The 17,767-nt window shown below is 40.7% G+C and overlaps 1 protein-coding gene across 6 annotated transcripts in view; it reads left to right on the top strand.

Moving 5' to 3' along the window:
• Positions 1-5,802: 5,802 nt before the first annotated feature.
• FLACC1 (flagellum associated containing coiled-coil domains 1) overlaps positions 5,803-17,767 on the top strand; it is a 33,784-nt gene continuing 21,819 nt past the window's right edge. For 3 of the 6 annotated variants that reach the window (XM_038585353.1, XM_038585352.1, XM_038585349.1), the window contains exons 1-4: positions 5,803-6,172; positions 11,694-11,779; positions 13,106-13,265; positions 13,779-13,853. In XM_038585353.1, the coding sequence (XP_038441281.1) occupies positions 13,153-13,265; positions 13,779-13,853 (188 nt within the window). In that variant the 5' untranslated portion in view covers positions 5,803-6,172; positions 11,694-11,779; positions 13,106-13,152. Of the gene's footprint in view, positions 6,173-11,329; positions 11,442-11,693; positions 11,780-13,105; positions 13,266-13,778; positions 13,854-17,767 lie in introns of those variants that run through there. The other 3 variants (XM_038585350.1, XM_038585351.1, XM_038585354.1) reach the window with 3 other exon arrangements.

The raw sequence follows: 17,767 nt of genomic DNA, 5'->3' as shown, positions 1-17,767 counted from the left end.
ATTCAGAACGTTCCATCCTAAAGCAGCAAAATACACATTCTTCTTGAGTGTCCATGGAACATTCTCCAGAATAGATCACAGACTAGGTCACAAATCAGGTGTCAACTGATACCAAGAGATTGATATCATTCCCTGCATATCTTTGGACCACAATGTTTTGAAACTAGAACTCAGTCATAAGAGGGAATTTGGAAAGAACTCAAGTACATGGAGGCTAAAGAGCATCCTACTAAAGAATGAATGGGTCCACCAGGAAATTAAAGAAGAACTAAAAAAATTCATGGAAACAAATGAAAATGAAAACACAACTGTTCAAAACCTTTGGGATGCAGCAAAGGCAGTCCTAAGAGGGACATATAGATCAATACAAGCCTAACTCAAGAAACAAGAAAGATCTCAAATACACAACCTAACCTTACACCTAAAGAAGCTGGAGAAAGGACAGCAAATAAAGCCTAAACCCAGCAGGAGAAGAGAAATAATAAATATTAGAGCAGAAATCAATGAAACAGAAACCAAAAGAACAGTATAACAGATCAACAAAACTAAGAGCTGATTCTTTGAAAGAATTAATAAGATTGATAAACCCCTGGCCAGACTTATCAAAAAGAAAAGAGAAAAGATCCAAATAAATAAAATCATGAATTAAAGGGAGTCAATCCCGTTTACAATTGCACCAAAAATCATAAGATACCTAGGAATAAACCTAACTAAAGAAGCAAATGATCTGTATTCAGAAAACTATAGAATATTCATGAAAGACATTGAGGAAGACACAACGAAATGGAAAAATATTCCATGCTCATGGGCTGGAAGAACAAATAATGTTAAAATATCTATGCTACCTAGAGCAATCTATACATTCAATACAATCCCTATCAAAATACCATCAACTTATTTCACAGAGTTGTAATAAATAATCCTAAAATTTGTATGGAACCAGAAAAGACCCTGAATAGCCAAAGAAATGTTGAAAAAGAAAATCAAAACTGAGAGCATCACAATTCTGGGATTCAAGCTCTATTACAAAGCTGTAATCAAGACAGGATGGTACTGGCACAAAAACACATAGATCAATAGAACAAAATACAGAACCCAAAAATAGACCCTCAACTGTATGGTCAACTAATCTTCAACAAAGCAGGAAAGAATATCCACTGGAAAAAAGATAGTCTCTTCAACAAATGGTGTTAGGAAAATTGGACGGCCACATGCAAAAGAATGAAAATGGACTTTTTCCTCACCCCATACACAAAAATAGACTCAAAATGGATGAAAGACCTAAATGTAGGACAGGAATCTGTCAAAATCCTAGAGGAGAACAAAGGCAGCAACCTCTTTGACCTTGGCCACAACAACTTCTTGCTAGACACGTCTGGACAAAAATGAACTATTGGGACTTCATCAAGATAATAGCTTTTGCATAGGAAAAGATAAAATCAAAAGACAACCGACACAATGAGAGAACATATTTGCAAATGATATATCAGGTAAAGAGCTAGTGTCCAAAATCTATAAAGAACTTACCAAACTCAACACCCAAAGAACAAACAATCTAATCAAGAAATGGGCAGAAGACAGGAGCAGACATTTCTCCAAAGAAGACATATAAATGGCCAAGAGACACATGAAAAAATGCTCAAAATCACTTGGCATCTGGGAAATATACATCATACCACCTCATACCAGTCAGAATGGCCAAAATGAAAAAGTCAGGAAACAAGAGATGTTGACAAGGATGTGGAAAAAAGGGAACCCTCTTACACTGTTGGTGAGAATGCAAGCTGATGCAGCCACTCAGGAAAACAGTATGGCAGTTTCTCAAAAAGTTGAAAAGAGAGCTACCCTATGACCCAGCCATGGCACTACTAGGTATTTAAGACACAAATGTAGTGATCCGAAAGGGCACCTGAACCCCATTGTTTATAGCAATATATATATAGATGGAACTAGAGGATATTATGCTGAAATAAGTCAATCAGAGAAAGACAATAATCATATGATCTCACTCATATATAGAATTTAAGAAACAAAACAGAGGATCATAGAGGAAGACATTAAAAAGTAAAACAAGACAAAATCAGAAAGGGAGACAAACCATAAGAGACTCTTGATCATAGGAAACAAATTGAGGGTCACAGGAGGGAAGAAGGGGGGATGGGGTAACCAGGTGATGGGCACGTGATGTAATGAGCACTGGGTATTAAATAAGACTTAAATAAGGTTGATGAATCACTGATCTCTACCTCTGAAACCAATAATACATTATATGTTAATTAATTGAATTTAAATAAAATTTAAAAAAATAAATAGAAATGCCATATGATCCAGTAATTCTATTATTGGGTATTTATCCAAAGAAAATGAAAACACTAATTTGAAAAGATTCATGCACTCCTATGTTTATTGCAATGTTGCTTACAATACCCAAGATATGGAAGCAACTCAAGTATCCATCCACAGGTGAAAGGAGAAAGAAGATATGGTGTATCTGCAATGAAAAATTATTTAGCCATAAATAAAGAATGAAATCTTGCCATTTGGGACAACACGAATGGACCTAGAAGATATACTAAGTGAAATAAGGCAGACAGAGAAAGACAAATACCTTCATAGCATTTTGACACAGCCATCTTTTGTTTTGAGGATAAAGGGTAAGAGGTATGAAGAAGCATTCCTGTGGATCCGAAACGATGTTACTGATGAGAACAACAGATGTTTAGGATTATGGGTCCTGCTGTCCCAGTGTCGAGCTCCAGATTAAGTGCCCATGTGCTCATTAATAAACTTAGTTTTTCATACATACCCGTGATGTGCAGAACCCTTTGAAGCAGTGGCCCCACTTTCTAGACACGAGAGTGGCACTGCCGGTACTCGTATGATTCCTGTGGCTCCCTGGTTGGGGGCATTCTGGAACAGTGAACCAATCAGTGGGACTTAGCATAGCACCCTAAAGGGAGATCTTCAAAGACAAGAAATGATCAAAGGAAATTGAGCAACTTGGAGATAATGATAAACTCCCTGGAAGAACACTGTCTTTTCCACACTGGGAGTACTCTCAGGAAGCCACAAATAGGGCTACCCGAATGGAAAGCCCCTAAAAACTCAACTGGCTGATCACATTTGTCACTTCCTGAGAGCCACAGCATCCCACAAGGGGGTGCCCATTTCTCCACCCAGTGTGAAAGCTAATTTTGATGATACAATTGGATTGTTAAGTCACAGTTTCTCTCATTTATTTATTCATCCTTTGTATTCTTGCCTCCTCCACTTCCATTCCAAATACTAAGGCACATTGTTTTGGGGAAAGTTACTGAGAATGTTAGTAACATCAGTCCCCTTCCCACGTCTTTGGGAAGAGCCTTCTGCACAATGCCAAAGTTTCCCTGAACTTAATCAGGAGAAGAGCAGTTAACACTTAGCCCCTAAAAGCCTTCATTTCTTTCCCCTCTGCTGTTTTGGGTCTGACAAAGTTGTATTCATGTCTAAATAGAGGAAAGGAGGAAACAAAAATCCTAAAGTAGTGGTAATTAGTGATAAGCCTTAGTAGCCGAGTCAAGTGACTTCCTTCTGCACCTGCTTCCTTTGTATATTTGCTGTTAGCCACTCTCCACAGAAGACCCAAATTCACTTTTTATAATCATCATAAGAAAGCATTTTTTTACAACAAAACACTTTAATCTTGAATATATAAAAAGTTTTTACAAGTTAATTATAAGACAGAAAACCCAATTTTAAAAACTGAGCAAAAGATGGGAATAGACACTTTGCCAAATAAAATGTTCAGATGACAAATAAGTACATGGAGAGGCACACAACCTCATAAGACATTAGGGAAATGCAAATGAAAACATACAATCGAATATGTCTACACGCTGATCAAAATGTCTAAAATTAGAAAGGTGTCTGACCATAGCAAGTATACAAGGGTGTTGAGCAAATGGAACATTCCTACATTGTTAGTGGGAATGAGTGGGAAATCATACAGCCTTTTGAAAAGGAAAGCATTTAAATATAAAACTTCACATAAGCAGACCTGAAGTAATATCCAGTCTCTAGACAGAGATGGATTCGACAGGATTGTCAGATCTATTCATTGTTTTTTTTGTAACTTTTTTGCCTCCCTTTTAGTTTTTGAAGTTTGTCTTCATCTGGTCTGCCCATGGTGCTTGGAGTTAAGGCAGCCAGAGTGTAACCATGAGGCTCCCCTCAGTTAACACCCTGAAATGGGCATGACAGAAAGACAGAAAAAAACCAATTCTCCAATGACATTGCTGAGTCTACATCAATCTGGTAGCACTACTTTCAGACTTCGTATTTCATGAACCTTTTTTATTTAAGCCATTTTCGTTCAAGTGATGCTTGTACATATTTGAACCATAACATGGTCCACCCTTTAAGAAATACTGTCATAAATATTGGTGGTGTTCCTCAGGGCTCTGTTCTAGACCCTATTCTCTTCTTACACTCCCCCCCTGTGTGATCTCATCCATTCCCTTGCTTTTAAATATTACCTACCCTAAAGATTCCTAAAATGTTTCTAACCCAGACTCTTCTTTTGAACTCCCAAATCATGGAACAAACTCTGTAATGGACATTACCATTAGGGTGTCTCCCTGGCACCTCAAACTCAATATGTCAGTATGTCTTGATGTCATGATCTGTTCCTTTGAGCCTGTTTATCCTCCAGACTTTATCATCTCAATAAAATGGCACTGCCATCTCCTCAGTTGCTTGGGATAGAAACCCATGAATCATCATTGCCTCCTCCTCATTTGTGATGTCTGATCAATCACCAAGTGTCTTCTCCTCTTCTCTCTACCGTGCTACCCCAGCCAAGGCCACCATTGTGTCTCATTTGACCCTGCCTCCTGACTTGGCTTCTCCAACTGTTTCTCTACATTGCAGTCAAAATGGGCTTTCTAATATTCAAAACTAGTCAAATCTCTTCTCTGATTAAAATTGTTGTGTGACTCATAAGTAGTCCCTCTTGTCCATTCCCAATGCATCTGGTGAGGCCCTTAATGTAAGGTTCATTGTGCTTTTATTGAATTTATTGTCTGTTCCCCACTAGTCTCTAAGCTCTATGGAGCACAGGACTGACATATTTCCCCATACCTCACAACAGTGCCTGGCATAGAGTAGGTAATAAAGGTGAAGTTAAATGAATGGATGAATCTATAACATTGTTTTGTAAACCATGGGTTTTGACCTATCAGTGGATCATGAAATCAACCAAGTGGATTTATAATGAGTTTTCATTCTAAATAGAAGAAAAAAATAGATAAGAATAGTATGCAATAAAGATATTATTTCACACAACTTTTTATTATAAAATGTGTAGTGAGTTGCAGTGGAATAAAAATGAAAGCCACTGGTCTATTATAAGCAAGCACTGTTTCCAGAATGAGGAAAAAGCAGCTTTCCTGCTCAGGAAAACAGGAAAAAAAAATGTCGAACTGACAACCGAAAAGGATTCCTGCCGTAGGAGGTTTGTACTTTTACAGATTTCAAAGCCTGAAATTCAAGGAAGAAATTGCCTACTTCAGAGTTTTAGGTTTCTGTAAGCAAATGACAAAAGTATTTAAAATCCTCCACAGATCCTGTCTGGCAACTACTACCATAGGCCAATTAAGCTTAAGAAGGTTGTTTAATTCTATTTCCTCTGAAATTATATCTTAAGCATATTTAGTCTTGTTTGTGTCTTGGAGAATTTGTTAACTGGCTGCTTCTCCAGCCTTCTCTCTTTAAGAGCAAGAGTGCCTGAGCCAATGAGGTGCTGCCATTCTGTTTCCATGGCAATAAAAGAAACAAACCTTCTGCCTGCTATCTCCCAACGACAAACCTCAAACTCAAGGCCCAGGTCAAGAGAGTCTGAATGGAAGGTTGACTTTCTCTTTTAGTTTGACTTTCACTGCAATATCGAAAGACTCAAACTAGACTGACCTTAGAAGGGAAATTTGCCCTACACATACTGTGGATTTTCTGCTTTGGCATTTCAGTCACTTGAATGACCACTAAAGTCTCGAGTTCTGGAACCTCCAGATTTGATCTAAAATGAATGCTATTTTATGTTGATGAGAAACTGTTTTTCTATAAAATTGGGGTGTCTTTAAGACTCTTGACTTGGAAAAGAACTACACGGGAGAAACAAATCTTTGAGCAGTCCAAGGTAAGCTCTTTGGAAAGCCTTTTTTTTTTTTTTTAAGATTTTATTTATTTATTCATGAGAGAGAGGCAGAGACATAGGCAGAGGGAGAAGCAGTCTCCATGCAGGGAGCCTGATGTGGGACTCAATTCCGGGACTCCAGGATCATGCCCTGAGCTGAAGGCAGGCGCTCAAACGCTGAGCCACCCAGGCATCCCTGGAAAGATGTTTTATGTAATTTTTTTGTCTGGTTATTAGTACTAACCTGTGATCTTTCTGAAGGCTCAGCTGGCTCACAGGTAACTACAGTGTCACTAATTAACATATTCAGTCCACTGAGCCTCGGGTAAAATCATCACAGAAAAATACAGAAAGGAAAAGAGTAGGGAAAAAGAATCCTAAATCATACATGGTTGTGTACGCATAGACAAATACACATACATACATACACCTCTATATTCTTTTTTTTAAAGATTTTATTTATTTATTCATGAGAGACACAGAGAGAGAGAGAGAGGCAGAGACATAGGCAGAGAGAGAAGCAAGCTCCATGCAGGGAGCCCAACATGGGACTCGATCCCGGCACTCGATCCCGGGACTCCAGGACTACACCCTGGGCCAAAGGCAGATGCCTAACCGCTGAGCCATCCAATAGACCTGTGCAGTTTAAACCCATGCTGTTCAAAGATCAACTGTATATGTTGTATAAGCCCCTCAGATATCGCCCTTGCCACCTTGGTTGCCCCAGCTCTTCCCTTGGTACTCCCAGACCTCCTCATAATTAAGCATAATGGGTTTAATGCCCAGCACAAGAGTAGGAGCAGAGTTTTGTAGGACCCTGTTCCAGCCCTATAACCCATGTCTATTCTGATTTTTCAACAGCTTTGTCTTACTAGTTGTTAAGTATTTTGAGTATTTATCTCCATATGTGTTTAGATGAAGAGGGCTTTACTTTTTAAAAGCAAAAGAAAATATACCAAAGCACTGTTTACAATAGAAAAAAAAAAAAAAGGAAACAACCAAATGTTCATCAATATTCAACTGGCTAAAAATGTAAATGGGTATGGTTGTAGGATAGAAATTTACACAGTTATGATGCCAAATAAACAAATCTTAGACTTCTAGATTTGCTTTGAGTATAACTTAAATGATGGATTTGTTTTAAAAATAATCTGGTATTAGAGGAGTGGGCTGGGTATAGATGAATGATATTGGCCACAAATTGCTAAATATTGAAACTGAATGACAGGTGAGTTCATTATACTTTTGTACTTTTAAAAACTTTCAATACAGTAAACTTAAGTTTAAAAAATGACGATATGCGGGGATGCCTGGGTGACTCAGTGGTTAAGCATCTGCCTTCGGCCCAGGACGTGATCCTGGAGTCCTGGGATCAAGTCCCATGTGGGCCTCCCTGCATGGAGCCTGCTTCTCCCTCTGCCTGTGTTTCTGCCTCTCTCTCTCTCTGTCTCTCATGAATAAATAAATAAAATCTTTTTTTTTAAAAGATGATATGCCTATAGTTACTGGCATTAAAAGAAACTCATGACATTGTTGATAAAAAATATATATATATAATATATGTATGGTTTCTTTCCATTTATGGAAAATTATATGAATCTCTTTCTTTTGTCCAGGGTGAATTCTAGAAGTTATTAACCAAAATATTTTCAGTGGTCATCATGTTAGTATTTTGGATAATTTTTACTTTTTTACGCTTTCATGTATTATGATTTTCTTTACAGTGGGCCTATTTCAATTTAACACATACATACAAATAAATCCATTTTCTCCAAATATTAGAAATAAAAACTTCGGTATGCAAAAATATCACTAGGGTTTATAATATTCCTAAACTCAGTTACCAGTTTTTGAGAACCTAATGTGTTCAAGGCCATGTGCCAAGAGCTTTTCTGACATGGTCTCATCTCATGTGCATGACAATACAATGAGGTGGAACTTCCATGTCCCTATTTTGCAGATAAAAAACTGAGACTCCGAAAAGCAAAGGTAAATGTCTTGAGGTCCCACAGCTATTAAGTAGAGGAGCTGTTAGGCAAAGTCAGGCCCACCTGATTCCAAAACCCAAAGAAAATTTTAGGAAAGAATGCCGTGGGGGGAGAAAAATACCCATAATTCTGATATTCTGGCCCAATTTTCATTTTTTACCATATTCTTTTCTAACTATTGTGCATATAGGCACAAACTTTTGCATAATTGTATGCATTGCATGGATACCATTTTATATCTTCATTCTTAACCATTTCTTCATGTTCCCACAGGGTTTCAAATAATCAGTTAAAACCTATGTAAAACTCCATTGAGTGACTGTACAATAATTTACCAATCATTTTGGTTTTTTAATTCTAATTTTTAACATTTTCTATAACATTGTAACAACGATTACATTTCGTGGCTTATCTGTGGATCTCCTTCCTCCTTGGTGAGTCGGTCCCTCTAGTTTCAGCCACTGGGCTTATTAGGCAACAAATATTTATCCAGTTACCCGCTATGGACAGTCACTATTCCAGGCTCCACGGGGACCCAGACAATGACACGGTGGAGTCCTGCCCTTCAAGAACCCTACGATGTGGTTGGGCAGATGAGAAGTGGAATAAAGAAGACAGTTGCTGGGAGCTGAACTGCTTGTCCTCTCACTTCCTGCGTCAGTACCCAAGTTCAGGACTGGTCCCTGCCCCCATAGGAAGTAGATACAAGGTCTGAAGCAATGACAGAGATTCCATCAGCCATGGCTACATCTTCCTTTCAGACTCTCACCTGCCTTCTAGCCCCTGTGGCCTCACCTTCTCAGCCATAGTGCTCCATGCCACCTGCTGCCCCAGCCCTGTCTCCCTGAGATCGCCTGGCTAGGCCCCCAAGCACAACAGAACACAGACAGCCCAAGGTAGCAGCCCTGTTACCCGGCCTTTAGGCCTTTGCTGTTTCCCCCATCTGTTGGCCGCCCGGCACCTTGGGCCCATGCCTCTGGCCCAGCCCGTCCTGCCTCCACCTGTACACCCTGCCTTTCTTCCAAGGCCTGGTCTCTTGCCTTGGCACCGCATCCGCCCCCCACTCTGCTCCCTTTCTGATGGTTACCCTCCCCATCACAAGTTCCCCAAGGGCAAGGTGCATGTGTTCCCTCTCCCCCAGCAGCTAGCACCGTCCTCGCGGCAAGAGCCATAAGTATTTTTGCTTTTAAATGAGCATTTACAGGCAGCCCAGGAGTCACTTCATCGTTTTGAGTCTGTTTCCTCATCTGTAAAATGGACTCAATATTACAGTTACCTTTAGCTCTAAAAGTTACCAGACCATGCAGCTGGGTTTCTCAAGCATCAGTCACGTCACACAAAAGAGTTTGTTTCATTTTCCAGCTGATTCTTAAGCAAATTTATTCCCGTGCACTATGGGAAACCAGTCTCTGACTTAGAAATTTGAGTTAAATCTGCTATCATTGTAATGCTTCTGTTGTTTAGTTGGTTCTCCTAACATTTTTTGGCATTGGTTTTTATTTTCTATCAAATAATCCACTGAAATCACTTAAAAAATAAATTGTGTTACAAGCTGATTAATGAAAAGTTAGTTTCTGCTCCCACCCCCACCCTCATTTCTCAGTTCTACTCCTCAGCATGCTCCTTAGGGGCAACTATTTTCAACTCTTGTAGCTTGCTTTCTTGCTTTCTCTCCCTTTCTCTTTCTTTCTTTTTAAAGATTTTACTTACTTATTTGAGAGACAGAGAGCACAAGTAGGGGGAGTGCAGGAGTGGCAGAGGGTGAGAGAAAAAAAGCAGGCTCCCCACAGATCAGGGAGCCCGCTGTGGGGCTCCATCCCAAGATCCAGGGATCATGACCTGAGCTAAAGGAAGACGCTTAACCGACTGAGCCACCCAGGTCCCAGGTACTCCATAGCTATTTCTTTTGGAATTTAACTTATACTTCTGAATAATTTGCCTCCACCCCATTTGTTAATTTTTCAATTTTAGCCATTATCTTTTGACATACTGGTGTGGTAGATGAGGATTTGGTCCTGTATGCCCTCTCTCCCTTCCCCTTCCCAGCTCTTCCGATGTAGTCCCCATTCACTTTTAGGTTAAATCACTATTTTTTTTTTTAATTTTTTTAATTTATTTTATTTATTTATGATAGGCACACAGTGAGAGAGAGAGGCAGAGACATAGGCAGAGGGAGAAGCAGGCTCCATGCACCGGGAGCCTGACGTGGAATTCGATCCCGGGTCTCCAGGATCACGCCCTGGGCCAAAGGCAGGCGCTAAACCGCTGCGCCACCCAGGGATCCCGGTTAAATCACTATTAAGTGTTGACACTCATATACATATATAGTGATAGTTAACATATATATACATATATGGTTGTTCCTTACTATAACCATGTTTGCTTTCTTACATAATATTTGTAAGAGTCATTATGCAATTTTTATTTTCTTATGTTTCTTTTTTTCTTTTTCTACATGTTATTTTATTATTTTTATTTTTTTAATAATAAATTTATTTTTTATTGGTGTTCAATTTGCCAACATACAGAATAACACCCAGTGCTCATCCCGTCAAGTGCCCCCCTCAATGCCTGTCACCCATTCACCCTCACCCCCCACCCTCCTCCCCTTCCACCACCCCTAGTTCATTTCCCAGAGTTAGGAGTCTTCATGTTTTTCTTATGTTTCTATCAGTAATTTCACCCTAATTGCTCTGTTTCCTATTACAACTGCTCTGTAACAAATTACCACAAATTTAGTGGCTTAAAACAACAACAATTTATTCTCCTATAGTTCTCAGGTCATATATCTGAAATGGGTTGCACTGGGCTAAATTCAAGATGTTGACAGGATTTGGTTCCTTCTGAAGGCTTTAGTGGAGAATCATCCTTGCCTTTCCCAGCCTCTAGAGGCACCCACATTCCTTGGCTTATGGCCCTTCCTTGATCACTCCTATCTCTTCCTCCATCATCACATTTTCTTCTCTGACTCTGACCCTCCCTCTTATAAGGAGGTTTATCTGGGCCCACACAGATAATCTGGGATAATCTCCCTTCTCAAGTTCCTCAATTTAATCACAGCTGCAAATCTTCTTTTTGCACATACGGTGACATATGCACAGGTCCCAGGGATGGGGGCCTGGACATGTTTGCAGGGAGGGCACAGCATCTGGCCTACTATGTGATCCAACAGATCTGCCAGAGGCCTGTCGATATTATCCAATAATCCACTAATTCCAAGTCCTGAGTCTTTGGGCGCCTTTGATGTGGGAATTGGCCCCTTCTGCTCTGTACCCACTTTGCAGGTATGTAGGCTGCAGCTTCCTATGGTGTGCTGAGCGGCATGGGTGGGGAGAGGGGGTTTATTGGGTCAAACTTGCATGGACAACCCTTGTGCAGTTCTGTCTCCTTTCCCACTCTCCCTGTTCTTGTCAAATTAAACCTCTTTTAATCCTCGAGTTAGGAGAAAAGCCAGTCCTTCCTCCTGTGTGTCTCCTTTGCTCTCACACAACTACCATATTCACAACACCATATGTATGTGGATTTTCCCCCACCAGGCAATTCTCTGCAACACCAGTTGGGAATCCTATAATTTGCCTCAATTCTGACACTGTCTACCTGGAGATATTACCAGATCCCACAGGTAAGGACTCAGTACTGAAAGACTGTGCCCTGCACCCCACCCGGAGATGCCAAATGCAAATCCACATTGTCATCTCTGCTTCTGACCCATCAGCTATAAATCAGAGGTTCATAGCAAATATTATGTAATTTACTAGAACAGCTCACAGAACTCAGGGAAACAGTTACTTGGATCTATCAATGTATTAAAGGAGATGATAAAGGATACAGATGAATAGCAGGATGTATCGATACACACAGTGAGGCTTGAGAGGGTCCCAAGCGCAGGAGCTTCTGTCGTCATGGAGTCCAGGTGTGTCACCCTCCCAATGTGGATGTGTTCGCAACCCATGTGTTTGTGAATCCCATACTTCTGGGAGTTTTATGGAGACTTCCTCACAGTATGATCAGTTGTTAACTCCATTTCCAACATCTCTCCCCTCCTCAGAGGATGGAGGCAGAGACTGAGGCTGAAAACTCTTAAGTTTTTAATCATGCCTTGTTTTTTCTGGTGACCAGTCCCCAAACTGGAGCCCACCCAGAGTTGCCTCAATTAGAACAATGATGCTCCTAGTGCTCTTATCACTTAGGGATTCACAAGGATTTCAGGAGCCCTGTGTCAGGAACTGAGGGCAAGAACCAATATATATTTTGTCTATCTCACAATCCCATGCTATCATTTTAGTGGTGTCCCGGAAAATACAGATAAACAAGTAGGTCAAGCTTCTGTGTTTATCTGATAGTTGTCTTTCACAAAGACATTGATAATAGGGATTTTTGGTTTTGTTTTCATGGAGCCAAGAAGGAAGAGTCTATAATTGATCTATAATTTGGGCAGATGAACAGGAATGAGAAACTGGAACATTCACTTGCAGTGTAATTTAAGTAACAGAGTTAATTTTCCAGGAAGTTCTGTGCATGATCTACTCTAGACTTCTCATTTCAGTGACAGCTAGTATGGCCAGAGGACAAGGGCTTAGGAGTCAAGGAAACTTGTGTTTATTCTCAACCCTGAAACTTGCTACTTCTGGGATCATATGGAGGATTCTCTGTATCCTCATTGGTAAAATTGCCATAACAATAACTGATCCTTTATGGTGTACCTGGCTCACAGCAAGTACTCAATGGTGGCAAATTTTTAATTGCTTTCAAGTCAAGTCTGCTGGTGCCAAGGGGTGAGGAATTATTCTATCTATCTGGTGCAAGTCAAGACCTTGCACCAGATCAACAGCTTTCAGAATCTACCATCTGTGTTTTGGATCTTCTCTGGGTTCTTTCTAATTTTTTTCTAAGTGTTTTGCTTTGACTCTGAATGGTGTAACTCTCTGCTGTTACTTTCCCACTTCAGCAAGAGCCTCGTGATCTAGTGGCCAAGACTGCCACTGACCTCTTACCATGTACCCGAACCCTCTCATCTACTGCACCTGCTGGGACCCCTGGAACTTGGGACCACGGAAGTTAATCAAGACACCTCAGCCACCAAGCAAGACCCCAACAGGGAAGCCCAAGTAAGGATTATAAGGAAGGAGTAGGACCTGGGGACTTGGTTTCCATTTGCAGTCTTCTTTCTCTTACAATATTTCCAGTCAACTAGGCAACAAAACCCCAAGAAGGCCAGAAAGCCTAACTTTATACAACTTTCCCAGCCAACCTGTTGGCAGCATATCACTCTTGCCAGTCCTGCCTCGGCCCACTGTCATTTTAAATGAGGAAATCTCAGAGTGAGTGCAGCAGGGAAGGGTAGCTTCTAACCAAAGGGCCCCAGAGCCCCCCATCGGGGACAAAGAGCTTTGGGAGCTGGGGAACAAGCTGTGCTGCCAACTCAGGATCCCCTGGGAAGCAAAGTTCCTCAAGTGAACCTCCTCCTGCTAGAAACTCCCCAAGACCTTCCTGACTTTTAAGATTTCAGCAGTGAGAGAATGTATTGCAATTTTGAGTCATCATGGCCATCTAAACAATCTGGGAGTGCTAAGACAAGTTTCTGAATTTCTAATTTTCTCTCTTTCATTTTTCACTTTCAGGCTAACTCCTCTTCCTCCAGCTGCCAAAAACCAAAAGTATGTCCAACCAATAACAAAACCTGTTGTTGCCCCAAAGTAAGTATTTTCATGTCCATGGGGGCAGAAAGTTCCATAACTTACAATGATTTCCCCCAAACCTCAGATCCTACATGTATATTGTGTGGCCTTCTTCACTCACAGCTTTCAAAGTCATAAAAAAAGGAGCTCTCACTTAGGGCACCCCTGAAAGCTACTACTTCCTGCCCTAAAAAGGAACAATATGTGATACATGCCATAGGCAAGAACCTTGGGGAGCCTCCCTGGCATTTATGGGGGTGACTCACCCTTTAACTGATTACTTTTCTATATCTAAAGTTTCCTGTAGATTACAGATCTGGTTTTTCTCACAAATTAATTTTTTATCCATATTTTGTAAGCTTAGAAATATAACTTAGTTTTAGGCCTTTTCATGAATCCTTGTACTCTATTTATTTATTTAAAAAATATTTATTGAGCTCCTATTATTTGCTGGGCATTATTTGAAGTGCAAGGAAACAGCAGTGAACATAGCAGAGTCTCTGCTCCTAGAGCTTATATTCTAGTGGGAAGAATAGATATAAACACGTTAATATACCCAATGCATCCAAGTGCTATGTAGAAAATAACACAGGCAAAGGAAGGAGAAGTTGGTGAGGGTGGAGTTGTTATTTTGTATAGGGAATTCAGGGCAATCCTTGCATAAAAAGGATAGCAGGAACCTGCTGACATCGGGTCTAGCACTCCTGGCAGAGGGAACAGCAAGTATGGAGGCCCTGAGTGGGAAACCATTTGGCCCATTTGGTCTTTTCCAGGAAATCAAAGAGGCCCGTGTTGCAGGAGTGGAGGGTGTAAGGAGAGAGTGGTGGGAGATGAGGTCAGAGAGGTAGGAGAGATGATGGATGTCATTGGCAAAATAATGGACTCCCCAAAGTTGTCCACATCCTAATCCCTGGAAACTAGGATTATGTTCTGTTACTCATCAGGGGAAATTAAGGTTGCAGATGGATTTTGTTTGCTAATCTGCTGACTTTGAGATGGACAGATCATCCTGGATTATCTGAGCAACCCCAGTGTCATCACAATGGTCCTTATGCATGAAAGAGGAGATGTGACCATTGAGGCAAAGTGATGCAGTTGTTGGCTTTGATGGAGAAAAAGGCCACTAGGAACACAGGGAGTTTCTAGCAGCTGGAAAAGGCAAGGAAACAAAGTTTCCTCTGGAGCCTCCAGGAGGAATATAACCCTGTCAACACCTTGATTTTAGGCCCAGTGAGAACCATTCCAGATTTTGACCTCTAGAACTGTTAAGACAATGAGTTGGTTTTGTTTTAAGCCACTGAGCTTGTAGTAATTTTTTACAGCAGCAATAGGAAATTCGTAAAGTTTACTGGCCAGTATAAGGACTTTGGCTTTTACTTCAAGAGGGACTATGTATTGGCTGCTAAGCCTGCCATACCGAAAAACAAAAAACAAAACAAACAAAAAAAGCAAGCACACAAAAAAACACAGACTGTGTAGCTTAAGCAACATAAATTTATTTTCTCACAATTCTAGATGCTGGATGTCAAAGACCAACGTGCCCACAGGGGTGGTTTCCTCTCAGGACTTTCCCCTTGACTTGCAGATGGCCAACTACTTGCTGTCTCTTCATATGGTCTTTTCTTTGTAGATGCACATCCCTGGTGTGTCTGTGTGCTCTAACTCTCTTACAAGGATACTGGTAGGGCTGGATTAGTGCCTACCTTAATGGCCTCATTTAACTTAATCCCCCTTTAAAGGCCCTATCTTTAATACTGTCACATTCTGAGGTACTAAGTTTGGAGCTTCAACATATGAAATTTGGGTGGACACAATTTAGTCCATTACAGATGGGGAGCCATCAGAGGATTCCAGTTGACATGATCCAACTTGTATTTTGAAAGGACTATTCTGGCTACTGTGCTGAGAATGGACTACAGTGACCAAGGGTAGAAGTAGAGAAGGGATGTCCTTGTAGGGACCCGAGTAAGAGATGGTGCTTGGACCTGGTAGAAACAGCACAGGTGGGGAATAGTGGTTGTATTTGAGAAATATTCTGAAGGTAGAAATTGGTAGGATCCGCTAATGGAATTGTGGTTAACTATGAGAAAAAAGCAAAAGGAGTAGTCAAGGATGACTTCCAGATTTGGAGCTGAGCAACAGGAAGGATAGAGTTACCATTTTCTGCAATTGGGGAAGACTGCAGGAGGTGCACATTCATAGGGGTTTGAGCATAGGAGGTTTAAGATGCCTCGTACTATCCAAGTGGCAGTGTCAAGTAAGCAGTTGGATAAGTGGGTGTGGGAGAGAGGTCTGGGCTGCAGATACACATCTGACAATCATCAACGTATACGAGATACTTAGAGCCCTAGCCCCAAATGAGATCTCTGAGGCAGGGAGTGAAGCCAGAGGTAGGAAGAGGTGGGAAGACAGAGACCCAGAGCACTCTAGTGTTGAGATATTGGAGAGATCCCAAAGAGAAGACTGACAAAGAATGGCTAGTGAGGGAGATGAGTCTTCATCTCCCTGGTGTCCTGGAAGCAAAATGACAAAAATGTTCCAGGGAGGGTCTGATTATCTGTGTCAAATACTGCTGATAAGTAATTAAGATGAGGGCTGAGAAATACAGTTGGATTTAGTGACCTGAAGGTCATTGGTGACAGTGAAGAGGGTTGTTTCAATGGTGCAGGTGATAAAGCCTGATTGGAGGGGGATGTTCATAACAAGGGATCAATTGAATGACTGCATAAGTGAGTTGGTTCCTAGTGCCTGACTTCTGTGTGCCAGCACGCCCAGCATGATCACACCTGTGAGTTTTATCTGACCCCTATTAATAGTCAAGCTCAATGTCTCAGTTTCCTAGCACCTCTTGTTGGGAGCAACCTCACTCATTCCCACGGCTCCACTCTATCCATCAATTAGCCCCCACTAACACTGTCCTCATTCTGCTCTGAAATATGGTAAGGGCTGCTTTGTGGCTACTTTTAAAATTCAAAGACCTGTTCATCATATTTACAACTTTTCGGTGAGATCCTACTGGGGTTCCACATCAACCAGTCTCCATGTCCTACTGAGTCAGAACTGAGTGAGGCTAGGAAATGGAGCAGCCAGGAGGAGAAGGGCCAGTTTCTCTTGGCCTCATTCTCAGGAAGGGGCTCAGGTAGATATTGACATTACCTACAAATGGGGACATGAAGAATCTGTTCACCAGTCAACTTTTAACTTGGGCCTCTGGCCTCAAACACACATCTCAGTGAATTACATCCTTTTTATGAATCCTATAATTTTCTTGCAAACATACAATGTACGTTTTGTATTTAAAAAGTTTTAATTCTTAAATATGAACTATAACACAACTGTAATAACCTTGTTTTGGCAATTTTTTTTTAATGTATCAGGAGCCTTAAAAATGACAGTAGGCTGAGTGCTCTCAATTTCTGGGAGACACGGTTGGCAAATTGCTTTATCTGCAATTTTTTATAGCACTTGACTTTTGCTCCTATTTTCAATATTTATGTGCCTTTTTTTGTCTTCTTAAAAAGTATCACATGTCATTCCATTTCTCTTGGTATTGAGCACTTTGGTTTGCATACATTAATCACTCATTGAATTTATTAAATGAGAAAATGTGAAGTGCTTTGACTGGCATCAATAAAGTATCAAAATAGTGTAATTGAGTAATCTGAGTAGGCTGACAAGGAAAAAAAAGTCAGGGAGAGTCATTCTGGATCCACTACACCTTTTACTTTTCAGAGCATGAAATTCAATCCCAACAAAGTAAGTTCCTATGAAACCACATTCTGACCCTTGGAGCAGTTCTGAAGTGAGTGCAATGCTGTGGAAGGTGTCTGCTCAAGGAGAACTACTAAGAACCAAAAAAAAAAAAAAAAAAGACAAACTCAATCTATGGTCAGCTTTTTTTTTTTTTCTAAAGATTTTACTTATTTATTCAG

This window comes from Canis lupus, chromosome 37 (genome assembly GCF_011100685.1).
Source record: "Canis lupus familiaris isolate Mischka breed German Shepherd chromosome 37, alternate assembly UU_Cfam_GSD_1.0, whole genome shotgun sequence".
Classification (NCBI taxonomy): domain Eukaryota; kingdom Metazoa; phylum Chordata; class Mammalia; order Carnivora; family Canidae; genus Canis; species Canis lupus.
The sequence above is the reverse complement of the archived record's forward strand: the minus strand, read 5'-3'. Positions and strand labels throughout refer to the sequence as shown.